This window comes from Dreissena polymorpha, chromosome 4, assembly GCF_020536995.1.
Source record: "Dreissena polymorpha isolate Duluth1 chromosome 4, UMN_Dpol_1.0, whole genome shotgun sequence".
In the NCBI taxonomy this organism is placed as follows: Eukaryota; Metazoa; Mollusca; class Bivalvia; order Myida; family Dreissenidae; genus Dreissena; species Dreissena polymorpha.
In genome coordinates, this window is record NC_068358.1 from 10635148 (window position 1) to 10652376 (window position 17229).

The 17229-nt window shown below is 33.3% G+C and overlaps 2 protein-coding genes across 2 annotated transcripts; both read right to left on the reverse strand.

Moving 5' to 3' along the window:
- Positions 1-404: 404 nt before the first annotated feature.
- Positions 405-7224, reverse strand: LOC127877460 (adhesion G-protein coupled receptor D1-like). Its single transcript, XM_052423369.1, has 13 exons — positions 7127-7224; positions 6988-7031; positions 6590-6701; positions 5047-5181; positions 4547-4697; positions 4244-4313; positions 4049-4115; positions 3773-3858; positions 2368-2494; positions 1957-1998; positions 1674-1760; positions 870-1110; positions 405-619 (listed from the first exon to the last, which is right to left on the reverse strand). Exons 1-13 carry the CDS (start codon positions 7139-7141, stop codon positions 534-536), a joined length of 1263 nt encoding a protein of 420 aa, XP_052279329.1. The 5' UTR covers positions 7142-7224; the 3' UTR covers positions 405-533.
- A 78-nt stretch (positions 7225-7302) lies between these two features.
- On the reverse strand, positions 7303-15551 carry LOC127877459 (sushi, von Willebrand factor type A, EGF and pentraxin domain-containing protein 1-like). Its single transcript, XM_052423368.1, has 12 exons — positions 15360-15551; positions 14894-15119; positions 13508-14086; positions 12837-13007; positions 12188-12370; positions 10548-10730; positions 10095-10196; positions 8995-9095; positions 8349-8450; positions 7937-8057; positions 7714-7818; positions 7303-7403 (listed from the first exon to the last, which is right to left on the reverse strand). Exons 3-12 carry the CDS (start codon positions 13689-13691, stop codon positions 7318-7320), a joined length of 1338 nt encoding a protein of 445 aa, XP_052279328.1. The 5' UTR covers positions 13692-14086; positions 14894-15119; positions 15360-15551; the 3' UTR covers positions 7303-7317.
- Between the last annotated feature and the right edge of the window lie 1678 nt (positions 15552-17229).

Below are 17229 nucleotides of genomic sequence, written 5' to 3' on the forward strand. Positions count from 1 at the left end.
AAACAGCTTGTTTTATGCATATCATACATGGTAACATACTATACACTCGTGGTTCCCGATTTTGTTGAATCAGGCAATGTGGAATTCATTTAAAGTCCACACTTTTTTTTAAAGAAGTCGTCAATACTATACCAAATAGCAGTCGTTCTCGATAAACTTAATTGTGTACATGCATCTTTGTTAGTTTTAACGATGATATAATATAATTAATTTAATATATGTAAAAACATGACAAAATAAAAGTCAGTTCAACTAATATGGCCTTCTCTGTTTTGTATATTATACAAAAAGGACGAAACATTGAAGTGTTTGTGGCGGTTAGCAGACAACGCCGTATTGAACGAGGCGATATTTCCAAAATATGATCACATAAATCTCTTAAATAAATAACTAACTATCATGCATTCAGCCGTTATCACTCAAAAAAGCTTTTAATATTTATACATTAAATATATATAAACACACACCATTCTTCGACTTGAATATTATTATTGTCAGTAGTGATTTCATCAACAGCATTGTGAAAAAGCCCCTCATCGTTTTTTACTTAAGTAACACGTCAACACCGATAACACCGTACTATAGAGGTATTTGTCTGTCAGAATGTCCAGCCCGACGTCTAAAAAGCATGAACTCATATTGCATTAATATATGCTGTATGCTTTAATTAAAGTGAGTTATGCGAATGTATTTGAACGAGCTACACGCTACATATAACTAACAACAAAAACATTAAGTAACGACATTTACTGCATTCAATTATATTAATTAATTAATATCATTCAATATCGCATATTTTGTCGATTTTTAAAACATGACAACACAATATTACAAATAATGTAATCAATTATTAATTGCATATATATAACCATGGATATCTGTGTTCGCCGTTTCCTCAGCATCGTTGCTCCTTAGCTTTTCTTCATTAGCGATGAACTCCAAGTGCATACATATACCATCGACTCGCTCTTCTTTGTCAGCCTGCGCAGCTGTTTGCATTGTTTGTTTGATCGGTAAATTCTCGTAACTTGTATAGGCCGATTCGCAAACTGACGGTATTTCGAATGTGTCGTTAACATTCATGCTTACCTCACTGTTTTCCGTTATTACCTATATCATAATATGATTATTCAGAGATTAAATATTGTTAAATATATTTAAAGGAAGCGATGATATTGCATTCTTAATACCACAGATCAAGGATTAGCTGCGACCTTTGAAAATGTTTAAAAGAACATATTTGTTGGGAGCGATTTAATTATAGTGGGTCAGCATCAAGTCAAGTCAAGTCAATTTTATTGGCAAATACATTTGTACATAGCCAAACAACATACATAATACATGTAATGACGGTGTGAATAAATGCATATACAACAATTGTGATGAAAAGTATGGTGTATATGATGCAGCGGATAGTATATTAGCACGATACTTGAGATGTTTTAATCATATTTATTGCACCAAATACTTCACACTACATCATACGACTTAAATTGTCGACATGAAAATATATAACATGTTTAACAAGAAATCTCAAGTAGAGACAACGGCTGTTTCTGAACTTCAATTTTGACATTTTAAGAATGGGCATTTAAAGTAATACTTGTTTAGCAGACATAGTTTTGTACCAGAAAACGTAATACTAAAAATGAGCTGATATTATGCGGTTTTACAGATCTTACTGAAGTGCTTCTAGATTTGAGGTAAGTACTACTGGCGTACGACGACCTTTGTTTTTTCGTTTTATATGCCTTCCAAAGCTACAATTTTCAAGATGTTTATTTTTTATTTATGCTCTAAGAAACAAGATTGGGTACTCATATTTATTTATAGAAAACAATTTTGAAACTGTTTAAGTAGTACACTAATTGAAAGCGTCAATTTATTTTTGACATTCGTTCATCAGTTACCAAATCAACACATAAGTAAACGTAAATGTAAATTAAAGTAAATTACCGTTTTGTTTAATGCACAATGGAACATGAAAATCACCAAACCCTGAAAAGATTTTCAAATAAATAAATCAATTGGATTGTATTACAACACATAATTTTATTTAATCATCTAAAATCGCTAGCATTCGCAAAAAAACATTGAAGCTAACGTGTTATGTTAACGCATACATCATGAGACAATCTTAAGTTTTTTTTAGTTAAGAGTAAGCACGATACCGTTCTAAGTTGCTGCAATTATGCGACCGTTCGATGCGATTCGGCACACATAATGACAAATGCAATTACTTTAATATAAATCAAGAATATATTGCGTATGTGTTTAGAAAGGAAATACAAGACCGCCATTGTATAATCATCATTAATACATACAACTGATGATGAAGCTTATAATTATATTTATCACATTGAGTACCTGTAGACTGTTGCAGACAGCAAAGACGTATTGTACCCAGACCATGCTTTCGTCCAGATAGAGAACCCCCAGAACCCAAGTAAGTCCCGTTAACGGTAGTAAAGCAGATAGACACCATACTGCTGATCTGATTTGATAATAACATAATAACATGTACTTGCGAAATAAAGCTACGTTCGCTAAAATGAAGTATCGTGTTTTACCTTATAATAAGTCAATTTGTTATTAACATTATAAAGTACTCAAACTTTCGTATTGCAAAAAAGGTAAAACGATAATACTTGATGATGCATTTACTTTATAATCATACAATTATACAAATCTTATAAATAATACTTCACTTTGCTAAGAATACGTGTGCAGTTTTCATCAATGGAACAGAACTGTGTCAGTTTTTAAAAAATCTGCTTCATCTTGTAAGCGTTATTTCATATTTTTCTCAACTTCAAGGGGAGATGATTCTGAACTTATTCTTACGTTGCTCATTTACGATAGGGGTTGAGTACTCATTGATATGAAAACACTGTAAAAGTTTAAATGTGTTTACGAAACCCCCCCCCCCCCCCTCTTACGCATATATCTCATCGGCATAACAAAACGTTAAAATAGAACACAAATGTGTAACCACTACACTACGGAACCGCTTGAAAAATCACCTTCTAACTAAGATATTAATAAGCTATTAATAGTCGGTTTAAATGTAAACCCGGAAGTTTAAAAGCTGGATAGTGAGCGGGGTTAAAGGTCCATACCAAAGGGTCCATTCCACTGGCAAGATACGGGTCAGGCCTGCGGCCTTCTATATGTGGTTCTTAAAAACAACCTGTAGGAGGACTTGATAGTAATGAGACTGGGGTGCTGTGATGGTGCTCCTCATTGATAAGCGGCTGCTTCCTTTATCAAGACTCATTATTACAATTAATAATACGTGTCGCGCTTAGCGCTCTATAGCGCCTTTATTAGTAACTAGGTGGTTGCTAGGATAGTGGAGCAAAGAAGTTTTGTTTTTATACAAAACCAGAAAGTTTCACCGGTTCGCGTATTAGCCCAGTCCCTGTGATCTTTTATTATTGCCCTGTCCCTGTGTTATTAATTAAAACAATTAGCTTTGCATTATTGGCAATAAATGTTGTAGTAAATGTAATAGGCACAAATGCAGTACTTTACTAATTTACACACACAAATTCACCACTATGCAAGATATTCTGACAACAAAAATATATACATTGATCCGTAAAATAACTTCTTCTCCCATAAGCGAAAAAAAACGTATTACATACTAGTCGCCGCACTTCAGTGCCACGCCAATAACGGAACTTTAGTGACTATTGTATTATGCGGGGTTAAAACACAATGTGAAGTGCAAAATGAATTATTGTGGACATTTCAATAAACGATGAATTACTTTGATCTTTCAACTGTTGACTTCTTTGCCATGGTATACGATCTAAGTGTTGCCCGTATCACAATCACTAGGATGATAAAGTTGACCTGCGGAACAAAGCTAACATAAAGAAAAATGATCGAGAGTTCACATGATAATAACGATAATAATAAATTAATTAGTTTAAATAACAAGTGTTTAGCGGATCTAGTTGTGAATAATGTTTCGAACATAATGCTTATTTAGTATAAGACCAAATCATTATTATTAAAATTATTAGAATTTAGTAGAACGTACCAAAACGACAAGCAGCGCAGGTCCAACAAAGGCCCAAAAAACACCTCTCTTAATTGTCAACCAGCATCTAAAAAATATTTGTAGTTAAGACATGTACATATTTTTATATTTGCTTTTCATTGTAATGGTTACATTCCGAACACAAACTCCTGTTTTTCTGTACTTATAATCAAGAACAATGTAGTGGTCACTTACGATTTTTCATTCCCATATCCTTCTGTCTTGGTGACAGCGAGCGTTATCCCAACGATCACAGCAGGAACAACTGCACGTAGAAATTATACACCAACAATATATTACACATCAAACAGCAAGCCTGACAAGTTTAACTGCAAACATATGCGTGTTTTTAAAAGATTCATGATAAATAAATAATAATAAGACCCCTCAGTCATCTCACATTGTGCTTCGTAAATAACCCAAAATTCAAAATATAAAGTGATTCAAAAGTGGTAGATCTATACCAAGCATACTGCAAAGATATCGAACGATAATTACCCCAGGCAGCTGACAGCATCCATTTAAGTTTTGATTTTGTTTGAAAGACAATTAGTATGGACACGGCGACGTCAATACCTTCCACCAACATAAGTGAGAATACGACCAGGTAAATATAATGCAGAAAAGACGCCAACGTAGTACAAATGATCTAGAATTTGGTGAAAATCATCATTAAACATGATCAAAGATAGGAAAAATGAAACAACATAACTATTATCACAGGAGAAATAATTGTTAACCCGCAGTATTTTTTATTCAACGCATGTGATTGATTAAACAAAAATGGGAACTCAACACACTACGACACTTCTAAAAACATGATAAAAGCTGGTGAATTTATCAAACATTATAGCAGATGGAGCTTTAATCAAATCATGATGATTTATTGGTTCACCTATTTGGTACGGTGGTCACTACAAAGCATGCATTATCTTTAATTGCAAAATCTTATCATTATGTCAGTTTAAAAACATGTACTGCAATCAGTTCTGTTTTACCACGATAGCTAATGAGAAGCTTTCAGCCTTGCCTTGCTTTCCGTTCTGTCGATGCCACCAATAAACATAACGTAAGAAATTATGAGGGCCACGGACAGGTTCAACAAGACAGCAACACGTCGTTTGCTTACATACCTGAAAAAGGATTCCATATTGAAGAACTTTAAATACTTTTACATCAATATATCATTTTGTTTGCACATTTTGAAATAATACATGTATGTTGTAGATTGATAGGTAGGATAAAACAATGAAACGCACTTCCAAAGCACTATATGGAAAGTAATTGTTAACACCAAGCCGGCTAGTGATATTGAACAGCCAACTATGGAAATGATATCTAGGTCTTTAGTACTCGCTCTGCTCTGAAAACAAAACGCATCGTTATAGTGATAACGTAACATACATCTATTTACACAGTTTATACGGACTGACACAGAGAAAGGCAGAAAAACAAACAGTTTATTGAGACTTTTACAAAATTACATTGTCTTCATTATATTAACATTACATTATGTCTCTAAATAAGATATAACAGTATATCATCCTAATAAAAACTCATATAATAATACAAAGTTAACACAATCGATGGTAACAACAACATTTTATATTCAGGCGGCACGAATATTTATCTTAACAGCATTTTTAACAATCGAAACCCTTATAACAAAAGCTGCTTTGATGTATTTCCAAACTTTAGAAATTACTGATTAGTCAAGTGAAACTCATAAATTGCGTAATTTATACACAGATGGGTTAATATAAAATATACTGAAAATGCATTTATTCCTAAAATGAGTGCTACAGCGGCTTAAACATATACACTAGTAATTATCTTTCTAATCAAAGTTTACAAAATGAACAATAAAATTTATTGCATCGTATGTCATTCTGAGCGTATCTGCCAGTTTGGATTCTCAACGGGTATGCGGAAACTCTGAATCAGAGCATACGTTTACAAAGTAAGTCTAAACAAATATCGCATGTAAAAAAGGGGTTTAAACAGTTTAAGCATATCCAATATCGAACTGTTAAGCAAGTGATCAAACAACATTTGTTTAAATCTGTCAACAAGTCTTATCCGAATCCCAGGCAAAAAAACGGTGTATTTGTAAAAAGCTCGGTATTTCAAATAAATAAAAATATACATAAGTATTTTGTTTTCACTCGAGATTTAATATGCATAACCTATAGACCAAGTTTTTTTTTATAGCGTGTTTATACACAATTTGCATTATAATGTTTTAATTGTTAAGAACCAATAGTTAAATATTGTAAACATATTTACATACAATGGCCATCTAACTCATTCTCTATAAACAGCAAATATACATGTTTTTATTTTGATCTGTAGTAACCATATGTACAATTTTGAATGTATACGTTCAATATCACCTGACTTTGTGAACCTCGTATTCCTGAAGCATAAGTGTAACATTGGACCAATTAAATAATAAAAAGGGCACTAAAAATGTACACTGTAAAGCAGAGTACTACACAATCATGCGAAATCTGGATAGATAATATCATATGAAAATAATACCTGAATGAATGGACTCATAAGAATTGCAAAATTCGTCAGGTGCGTGCAACGACATGTTGCGCTTGAATGATTCGAGGACATGACAAGACATCCGGTGGTGTCCCAGGCAAAACTAGTATGTTTTCATGGAAAAGCGAACATAAATCAGTTTTAAAATACCGCATTAAATATTTTGTTCATGCCGAGCATAACATATCGTATGACATGCAAAATACAAATTTTATTTATATACATACATGTATATATGATATACATGATATTCACGAAGACAATATCTATACACAAATAAAACGTTATACAAAGTTCATTAACGATAAAGTAAAACTAATTTAAAGATGATATGGTAAATGTTGATATTTTTTGCTTGACAGAGATGTTGCAACAAGCGCAGCACATACAAAGTAGTATTCCAAAAACTGCAAAATGGGGTTGCGTGGAGGTTCTGAAATAAAACCAAACACATCTTGTAAAACAATTATTGAACACAAAAACACAACTACAAAACAAAAAGATAATAATTAGACGTCATAAAAGTACCTGTGCGTAGTCCATTGTTATATCAACAACAAAGTTCGTGGTATTCTTCCAGTTATCCAACGTCACTGTCACAACCTCTGAATTTATAGTGGAATCACTGAAATATAAAGTAATTGTAGTCCAGGTATATGTATAGTTAAAGTATTTATTTCATACATCAAGGTTTATGTGTAGTATAGGTAAACATTTTTTTATATTGCATGCCTGTCATTTTTTGGCTTTGATGACATTATGCCTGTCAGATTTCTGTATACTACTGCTGCGATTGAGTTTGATCCTAAAATGTATTTAATCAAGTAAATGTATTACTTCAAATACACTCAATACGATTTACAGAAATTTTAAAAATAATAAACACGTGCTAATGCAGATTATTTAATTTCAATTGAGCAAGAGGAGTAGAAATTCGTATTTACATAGAAGCCAGAGAAGCATCAATAATAATATAAATGCATTCGATACTTTTTTCAATATTATGAAAACTGCTCCATACCATATCATACCATATCATAAGTTCATATAGAACATATTTAAAAACGGCATCAGCCCAAATGAACATTTTGAACACAATCACATTATTTTCATACCTTTTAATGAGGCCTTCGGCAGAATAACAGAACTCGTAATGCCAAGAGGTTTATGTGGGAATTTCAAATCGTCTGATGTCGTGTTTACCATACTAACGTGCACCACTGAAATAGGGTAAGAAGCCAAGAACAAATAACAAACGCCATATCGTATCTATATAATCAATAAATAAGATAAATATTGAATTTGCATACACTTCATTTTAGAGAACAAACGGATTACCCATATTGTCCATTTGTATGGTTTTACTGCTCTCCGAATTGTTTGCGAGTGTATTCATTAAAATGTCTGCGTACTTGTCAACCACATTTAGAACTTTCATCGCACCGAGATAAGCCGTACTCTGCAAAGTAAAAAAATATGATGAGGGAAACATAACGCTGTATAAAGATATTGTTTTGTTTGTTGTTCTGATTTTGTTTTTGTTTATAAATTTTAGAAGATGTCATTCTAGCACACAAACGAAATGTGCATTTGGTATTTGTATGCAGCTCTGGCTGTTTTGCTTAAAACATATCAATAAGTGTGATAATAAAATACCATTTGTGTGGGATATTTTTTTCAAAATTTATAAAGAACTTAGGCATATTAAGTAAGTAAAAAGTTCACCCGTGCGCATTAGAACAAATTTTACAGTTCTATCAGGTGACCCGTTGTTTTTATAGTGGTCGCCCCCGGATTTCCATGATTCGGCGTTGTCATAGTCCAGTAAGTTACTTGTTGCGGCAAAAAACGACTATATAAAAGAATTATGTGTATTTGAATTACCGCAGCTTTCAGATGTGATCTCAATTTTAGTATCATAATGTAGAATTACATTAATTTTTATATATTTTGACTACGATGTCTACGATCAAAAGTGACTTGTAGTTTAATAAAATCCTAACCAAAAATCAAAGACGGTTAAATATTTTGCATTTGCTTGCTCGTCCGTAACCTCGATCTTGTCGCTGACGCTTGCTATGGTATCCAGCATGCTAGTAATTGCGTTCAGTTCGCCGATATAGGATGTTCCGTTGGTAGGTTTTGTTATATTTACTAGCTGATTTAGACTTTTAGTGATTTTCTGAGTTGATGGTGCTTCTTTGATACTTTCCACCTTTAATCAAGACGAAATTTTGTAAACTTATTACAATTTTGATAGTAATAAGCTGATAAGTGTTAAACAAATGTCGTTATTTTTAGGTTTTATTAAACTATAATATAAAAGATAATTAACTTCAATACAAAAGTAAAGCCATTTTACAATGCAGCATAAATAACATTTGATTTATACCCACCTCATATAATAGTTGAGCAACGCGTTCTGATACGCAGTTGTAGAATGCGTTGAGCCAGAGTCCCTCCTCGCTACATTGCCGACTAACCTTCCCAGAGTAGCCTTCAAACATGTTTTACATTTTGACATGAAGTTATTTTCTAAGTCAGTTCAAACTTACCATTATGTTAAGTACATTTCATATAAACGTAAAGTCATCGTTCAATGCCATCATTAATAAAAATAGTGTATACTCACCGCGGACATCAATTCAGCAACGCGTTCTGATACGCAGTTGTAGAATGGGTTGAGCCAGAGTCCTTCCTCGCTACATTGTCGACTAACCTTCCCAGAGTAGCCTTAATAAAACCATGAATGTTGCATGAGTAACATGTGTCCTAATTATTTTGTTTAAATTAATTATGTTATGTTCAATATCAACTCCCTGTTTCGTAATACGCATATAGCAAATTTTACCAGCAATAAATTAAGAGCCAAGCGCGTATTACGAATAATACGAAACGTTTTCATAGCACATCTCAGAAGACTTCTACCATGTTGTATGGACTAGAATAAAGGTGAAACAAGTGTATATTTTATACATAGAGAAAACAGGTTACTGATCTCTTTGTAATATATCAGGCAAGGCTTAGGATAATATATTTTCTTCGTGCCGAGCCTGATATATTACAAAAAGATCAGACAGTAACCTGTCTTTTTTCTGTTGATCATACCTTTACGTCCCCGAAATAATGAAAAAAATCGCTAAAAAGCTGCAGTTTTAGCGGGAAAGAATATGACTTTTGTCGTTTGACGTGTTAATAATGACGCCATGAAAACGCGCGCTTAATATTTGTAAAAAATGTTTTTTGCTGTTAGTGTTGCATTTTGTGTTTAAAATATATTACATCTTGGTATCAAATTGTTTGTTTTGTTGAATCTGATTCGATTTTACTAAAAATGATTACTTTATAGTTGATTCCGAGTCATATGACCATTGTCCACACATGACTGATATAAGAACTTCCTGTTGAACATGACATAACAATATATCAGGCAACGTTATATCAGGCAGATATCAATGTGGTATGATAAAAGTAAGAAAATGAATATAACATTTACCATTTGGACAATTTTCCACTACAATAGTCCCGGGTTGAGTTTCTCGCCAGGTTCTGTCTTTCGTATCTACATCGACCTGACAGTTTCTAACAGTCTTTTCCACTAAATACAAATCCAACCAATTTCCAACATTTGTCTTGTATATAATTTGACGTACAATTGGTACTCACGTTAACTATAAAGACTATGTTACGAAACATATTGTAATTAATAAATAAAAAATGAAGTAAACCATAACATATTAAATAAATCAGACGCGTTGAATTAAGTGCATTGCTTGTAGTATGGACTTCAAGAAATAGTATATCATTATTTTTAGCAAATCTTTTTTTCATTACTTAACTCAAAAGTTTCTGAAAAAAACATAAAACAACATAGCCAAAATCCCATGGTGCAAACATAATAATATATGAATTTTATTTCATAAGAACGCTCAGAAGGAAAAACACTTACGCATAATACATTTTGGAACCGGTCCAGTCCATTGTCCGTTGATCGTGCATTTTATTCTTTTGTAACAAACCAAAATTGAACTTGGTGGGCAAGAAAACATTGCCGTGGTATTTACGATAGACTTTGTAGTATAAGGATCCAATTCAATTGTTAGCTTGTCGTAAGGATCTAATACTGGGCATTCTAAATTAAAAAATAATTATAATGAATTGCCGTACATGTATATAAATCAATTTATATCCGTTTACATATTAATTTAGTATTAATCAGTAAGTTTCTGAATTTGTTCTGAAAAGCATAAATATAAAGTTTATACTTAAATTGAAAAATTAAAAGTTAATTTAAAAATAGAGCTTTGTCACAACGTGACTAATACTCCAAGACCGCATTGTAAGCAATGATATATATTTTACCCGGAATGTATGCCCCACGTTGCATGTTTCTTGCGTCTCGCACAAGTAAACTTCATTGTTGTGATATATTTCAATGTTCATTTAAATCGATTGAGTAACGTTTATGAAAATGTTTTCTCAATAAACTTATGACAATTTGGACTACTAACTGACATGCAAATTGTTAAGTTCAATGGCATATACCTTCAGTATTTCTGAATAATTGTGCATAAACTATCGTGCGTATGTACACTTTATGGTGAGTACGTATATAAAACTTATTAAGTTTCAATGTAATCACTTGAGAATGGAAGGGTTCTTCCACAATTCCATACCGTTCGATCCTAATGAAATAGGGTTAAAATCAAGGGAACACAACTCAGGCAATTGTTGTTCATTTCGGAATAAATGGAAGTGTGGTTGTTTTTTGTGTATTTTAGTTCTAATCACCTAAAAAATATCAAGAGGGCGCTTGGCAAACATATAACATTTATTTCGGACGGACTTTGTCATTACTTTAACTGTCGGAACACACAGAGAATATGTAGGTGTACAACATGTATCATTCTCTGTACATTTAACTGAATTAGTATAAGTCTATAGTTGGCAACATGTAATTAAAGTCACAGACTATGAGGGGTTTTGAAAATTATTGTCTGATATTTCGGCGATTTAGAATTAATATACAATTCTCAGCAATATGAAAGATGCAAAATTCTACGTTTGTCCCAAAGCTTAACAAGAGGCTCATGAAAGAGTTAAACGAACTAAACTATAACATCAAAAAAACCTATTGCAATATGCCGATTAATGTTCTAAAATATAGTATCAAGTACCGAACGCCCGAAGATAATATTTCCATCAAATATTTGCTAGTTCAAAAATGTTTAATGTCTTTATTATTTACTGTCTGAACGACCGATGGTTCAAGGGAACCTAGAGGGGTTTTAAACTATTTATCACTGAATAAATGTTGATTAAGGCTTTCCTTGTTGTTTAAGCTTTCAGTGATCGTGGGTATTACACGTCGTGTTGACACAGTGCCGAGGCCACGAGAAAGCAGATTAATAAAGAGTACAAAATTATTCAAGAAAGCATCTGATATGGACCAATAAAATCAAAGATAAATCAGAGATTCTTATGCTTATCATAGTTTATATTTAAGTGTATGACCCACATCCTTAAATTCGACATAACTCTATAAAAACGCATCAAAAAGGGTTTTAAAAAGGTTACAGCGTTGCTCACCAACAGGTAGGCACTTGAACGAATCCTGAGTCCATCTTCCCTGTGTAGTGCAATGTATGATACTATAACTACCGTTTAGAAAGTAACCAGGGTTGCATGATACTTCTGCTTGCGACGTGAATGTCGTCGAATTGTTTCTGAGCGCCATCATACCGTTAGCTAATGATGGCGGCAACCCGCAGTCTTGAAATAATAAATAAAACAACAATGACTGTGTGCCGTGGTATAAATTGTGAAAAGAAAACTTAATATGAAGTATATGTTTTCAAATTAATGTTTTTACCTATAGGAACACACTTCGAATATGATTATCGACTACAGATTCCATTTTATTTACAAAAAGCCATCTCATCTCAATTTGTGTGACAGAGTCATAAGAACTGAGTCCCTAACAAATGACAAATTGAGATATGTAAACATTTAGTTTTCAGGATGATATGCACATCAATGCCATGGTCCACATTTTCAAAAATCCGATTCAACACACCAAATTTTAATAATTGGTCTAAATGACCATACGTATGCTAGCGTATATATCATTACCACATTCCATCGACATGATAACTTTAACTTAAACATTATATGTTAATGCTGTCCTAGTTGTGTCCATGTATATTTCTCATCAAAACAACGCCGACAATGCACATACCGATTAAGGAACATAAAACCAAAGACCATGATCCGTTGCTCTGACATTGCATGAAATCCTGGTTTCTGAGTACGTAACCAGGGTCACATTGCAGCTTGATTATAGAAGGGTACAGAGTTGACGAATAAGTCGCTAAATGCCCATTTGAAATTTGCGGCGGTAATCTACAATCTGTCAATTTACGGAAAACGTTATTTGAATGTTTCACGCAGATAGTCATTTAGGCGGCAAATACTATACTCTTCTATGTATTGACTACATTCTTTATCAAATAACTGTATATGCAGGGGTTGGTACATTTTAACATGTAGATGGCGATTTAACCTAGTTGATAATTGATTTGTTTAATGGTATGCAGTTTGCCTACCGTAATTTGAAACGTGTGAATTGTTCACATCACGTGTGTTGCTTTTGATCAGCTGTTAGTTTATTATGCACTATAATATCAATAACGTCGTAAACATCTTAAACTACGGTAATACTATGTAACCAACACATGTATAAACATAACCATTTTTAACAAATATGTCACAATATAAACAAAATATAAAAATGTTTATATATATATTCAAATTATGAAATTATGTAAAATGTGTCAGTTTAACATCGTTACATGTCTTGCGATTTTGCACAGTCTAAATAGTTTATAGTATTTTTATATGTGTACATACCCACTGGGTTGCATTCGGCAAATGTCCAGTTGCAGCTCGGAAGGCAACGTATTTCATCGCCTTGTGTACTATGATAACCATCCAGACATGTAAGGTGAAATACTTTAGTCACATTTTGTTGAAAGACTATTCCATTTGGAACCGATGGGGTACCCATGCATTCTAAAACATATACTACGTACATGTAAGTTTTTCAACAATAAAACACATGCATGCAACATAACACTAATCCTTTTAGTTAAATCGCCTGCTGTAAATCGTTTGCAAGACATGGTTCTGAGAATTGGCATACATTATTTTATTTTTTATAAGATTGCTTATGACTATTGTTAAATTATTCACTTTTTTATTGCCCACGCCTTTATGGCAACATGATAAATATCAACTGAAATAAGGTGTTTTCTTTTTGACATTCACAAGATTTAAAAAAGATATCCGTTCATACATACGATCCACTACAGATATAAACTGTGCAAAAAATCCTCGATTAACAACTGAGAAGTCGGTGTGCCAAACGGCCGTCAGCTGATTTCCGGATGACACACGGGCTCATTTTCATTTGGCAATCTATTCATGAATCTTAAATATAACAAAGGATGAAACCTAAAACTTTGATTCAGGAGAGAATGTTTAAGTCTTATCAACTATATGCATATAAGAGCACATCACCGAATATAGACATAAACTGAGACAAACTTATCTCAACGCATTAGAACGGCTAATGCAAAGATTGGAGGGGGGAATAACCGGTCCGAGGGCTAGAAGAAAGCACCCACTTACCCCAGAATTGACCATAATAGGATTTTAAATAAATATAAAGCCAATATGTTGCGCCTGATTTGATTAGTACACACATAATTTCAGAGTACTCGTGGCGTAGGCCTCGGAAATTGATTTGGTGGTAGATTTTTAATAACAAATAATATCGTTCATCTATAAAACATATAATACCTACATGATACCGGTATAACTAGATCACGTTTTGACAATAAATAAATAAATAAATATAAGGAGCAGTGTGATTAACTCTACAATTTACAATATTTTATCACACACGCGAGTGTTATACTGTTAAAATGTTGAGAGACGTTTTCAAAGACGTTCATTTATTTATTTATCTATTTATTTGTTTATGCTTAGGTAGTATTTTGGATAATTGCAAAACTACTATAATGATCGGTGTTTTAATTTTTGTCACACTATTATCGTTGCTGTTAATTTTATGTCATCACAAATTAAATATCTCTAAACGATCCATAGCCCTCTTAAGGCTTTAACAACTAATTTATGTAAGCAATTAAACCGACGTTTATCGTATCCCTACGAAATAGTGCATGCATCTCAAAATGGATACTTCTTGACAAACTGACTCGATAATCACCATACCTCTTTAATACGGCGGACGTTGTCTGGCCATCATGTAAATCTAAATAGTCACAACACCCTTCACCTTCAAAAGTATTCATAATGACGCACACTTTGTGCCCTGTAGCTACGACGATTCTGTATACGCAATCTTCGTTGTTGTTGTAATTATTTGGGTAGAAAGGTGAATAAAACGAACCGGAATCACCATGAAGATTTGCGCCACAGTTTTGTGACGCGACATTTCCTGAAATAAAACTTTATATTGATATTGTTTTACGTTTAGATATATTATCTAAGCAATTTGAACCCTGCCAAGCAATACACCGGTATAATAAAAACAGTTTTATTAATAATGATGCAAATCTGTTCATTTAAAAACAAATTATGGTATATACATATTTATGTATCGAAATAAACAGTCATGGCACCCGCTTAGTATGCACACACTTACAAACATCTTATTGCTATCCATAACTAAATTTACCTCTATGGTCGATAAGTATCCACAAAAATAAAAAACAAATAAATGACCACGCCATGTTTGCCGTAACCATTTAGCATTTAAACAATGCCTACAACTGCCCACTATCATTCGTTAGATAACATGTTCGCAGACAAAATGTTGGAGTGTTTGCCGAATTTAATTGTGAGGCTTCATGATAAACGTCAAGTGCTACACAAGTGCTACAGTAAGATTAAAGCAAAGACATCTAGTGTTAGATAAGGCATAATGTCCATAACAGAGATAGCCTGTCAAGACCTGTATTAAGCAAACTTTAATAAAACTTACCACTTATCGCAAATAATGCAGAGTATTATTGAATATTTACTGTGTTATAAATACAAAAACAACACTACATTTAAATAGAACATGCACAAGTTCATAGTCGGACATTCACGCTTTTGTCTTGTTAAATGAGTATTTATCTCCTTTTACACTGCAGTATGATGTGCCATAATTCAAACTAATTTATGTCATGCTTAAGTGATGAATAATTGGAATTTATCGGACAATTGATTTCTGAAAATTGTATCTATAGCCACGGTATGACACTTTTTTTTGAAGTTCATCGATGTACATCATAGTAAATCATCAAAAAAAAGGAACTGTAAATAGCACCACATTTTATAAATACAGTAACAAGTCACGGTGAATTATAAACACTCATGATATTAATATCGGGATCTAGCATCTTCACAATCTCGACTTAGCATAGGTCAAAAACTCAAGATTACAGTATGAACTACGCAATCGAGCCTTCCGATGCATTGCGCAGACATGTCATATCAATGCTCGATTAGCTGTTAACCCAGCTTTTCAACTTAAACGACATTGCTCAACAGCTTATTAAATGTTATGGAAATTTACACCCACTAGAACCGACTAAAGACATCCGAAAATTTGTAATTAGCTTATTTGGGAGAAATCCCGTAGCCATCTTTTTTATAGGATTTAAAATGCTAAATGTAGAGAAATCCGGACTACTCTCTGCATGTTTATACGACATAAAGGCACACATTTTTATCATGTTACAGTTACGCATAAACAACCATCTCGCAGAATGTCAGGGTCCGGTCGCGGATAGTAGTACATCGTCTGGGGAAGACAGTATGGACTTTCGAAGAAGACCTTATGTTGATAACTCAGTATTGATCTCAAGATATAAAATAACAGGAATTATAGAAAAAGAAATGCATGGTGAGAAAAACGTACGGAAATAGAATAGTGTCATGATAAGAGGGAAATCGAATATTTATGATTGTCGGTCAGCTTGTCTGGAAATCTTTCCTGTCATCCAGAATAGGCCATCGACATTTGCCAGTTTGCCATTTATAAAAAAAAGAGAGACTTGAATTTTCAATCGAAAATGTTCGTGGCTAGATGTTCAATTTACAAGACACATTGAGATTTTCAAAGACACGCGTCATGCGAAAATGGGTCTTATACCACATGCGACCAGACTTGCTCATACTGGGCAATTGGGCTTGAGCTACGATGGTCGTCTACGTCATACGACACATTTTCGCATTACGCGGCACTAATAGTGTGACTTAAATGTGTGGAAAGAAAACTGCGTATTACTCAAATGCTAACATGTATTTCGACGGCGAAAAATCAATTAGCCATGTAAGGACATATATGATGTGATCGTACGTATTTTGTTTTCTACAAACACTATTTATGTTTCTATATACGTTCATTTGATAACAAACTTTTCATGCGGGGGGTATGCGACTAACAAGTGAAAACGTGCATCAGTTTTGTGGTTACATTTATACCACAATCGCAATGCGGGAATACTTGTGCAAGATGTTCATGTTAAATAATGGCGACAGAGTATTATATAAAAGGC

Excerpts from the sequence above, each read along its gene's own strand:
- LOC127877459 (XM_052423368.1), bottom strand. The coding sequence starts at position 13,691 with ATGTACGTAGTATATGTTTTAGAATGCATGGGTACCCCATCGGTTCCA. Across the intron at positions 8,451-8,994 it reads TTGCTCAACTATTATATGAG|TCGTTTTTTGCCGCAACAAG; the intron begins GTGGGTATAAAT and ends TCTTTTATATAG. Across the intron at positions 8,058-8,348 it reads ACGGGTCACCTGATAGAACT|AGTACGGCTTATCTCGGTGC; the intron begins GTAAAATTTGTT and ends TTTACTTTGCAG.
- LOC127877460 (XM_052423369.1), bottom strand. Across the intron at positions 5,182-6,589 it reads TTATGAGTCCATTCATTCAG|GTATGTAAGCAAACGACGTG; the intron begins GTATTATTTTCA and ends ATCCTTTTTCAG. Across the intron at positions 4,314-4,546 it reads GATGCTGTCAGCTGCCTGGG|TTGTTCCTGCTGTGATCGTT; the intron begins GTAATTATCGTT and ends TTCTACGTGCAG.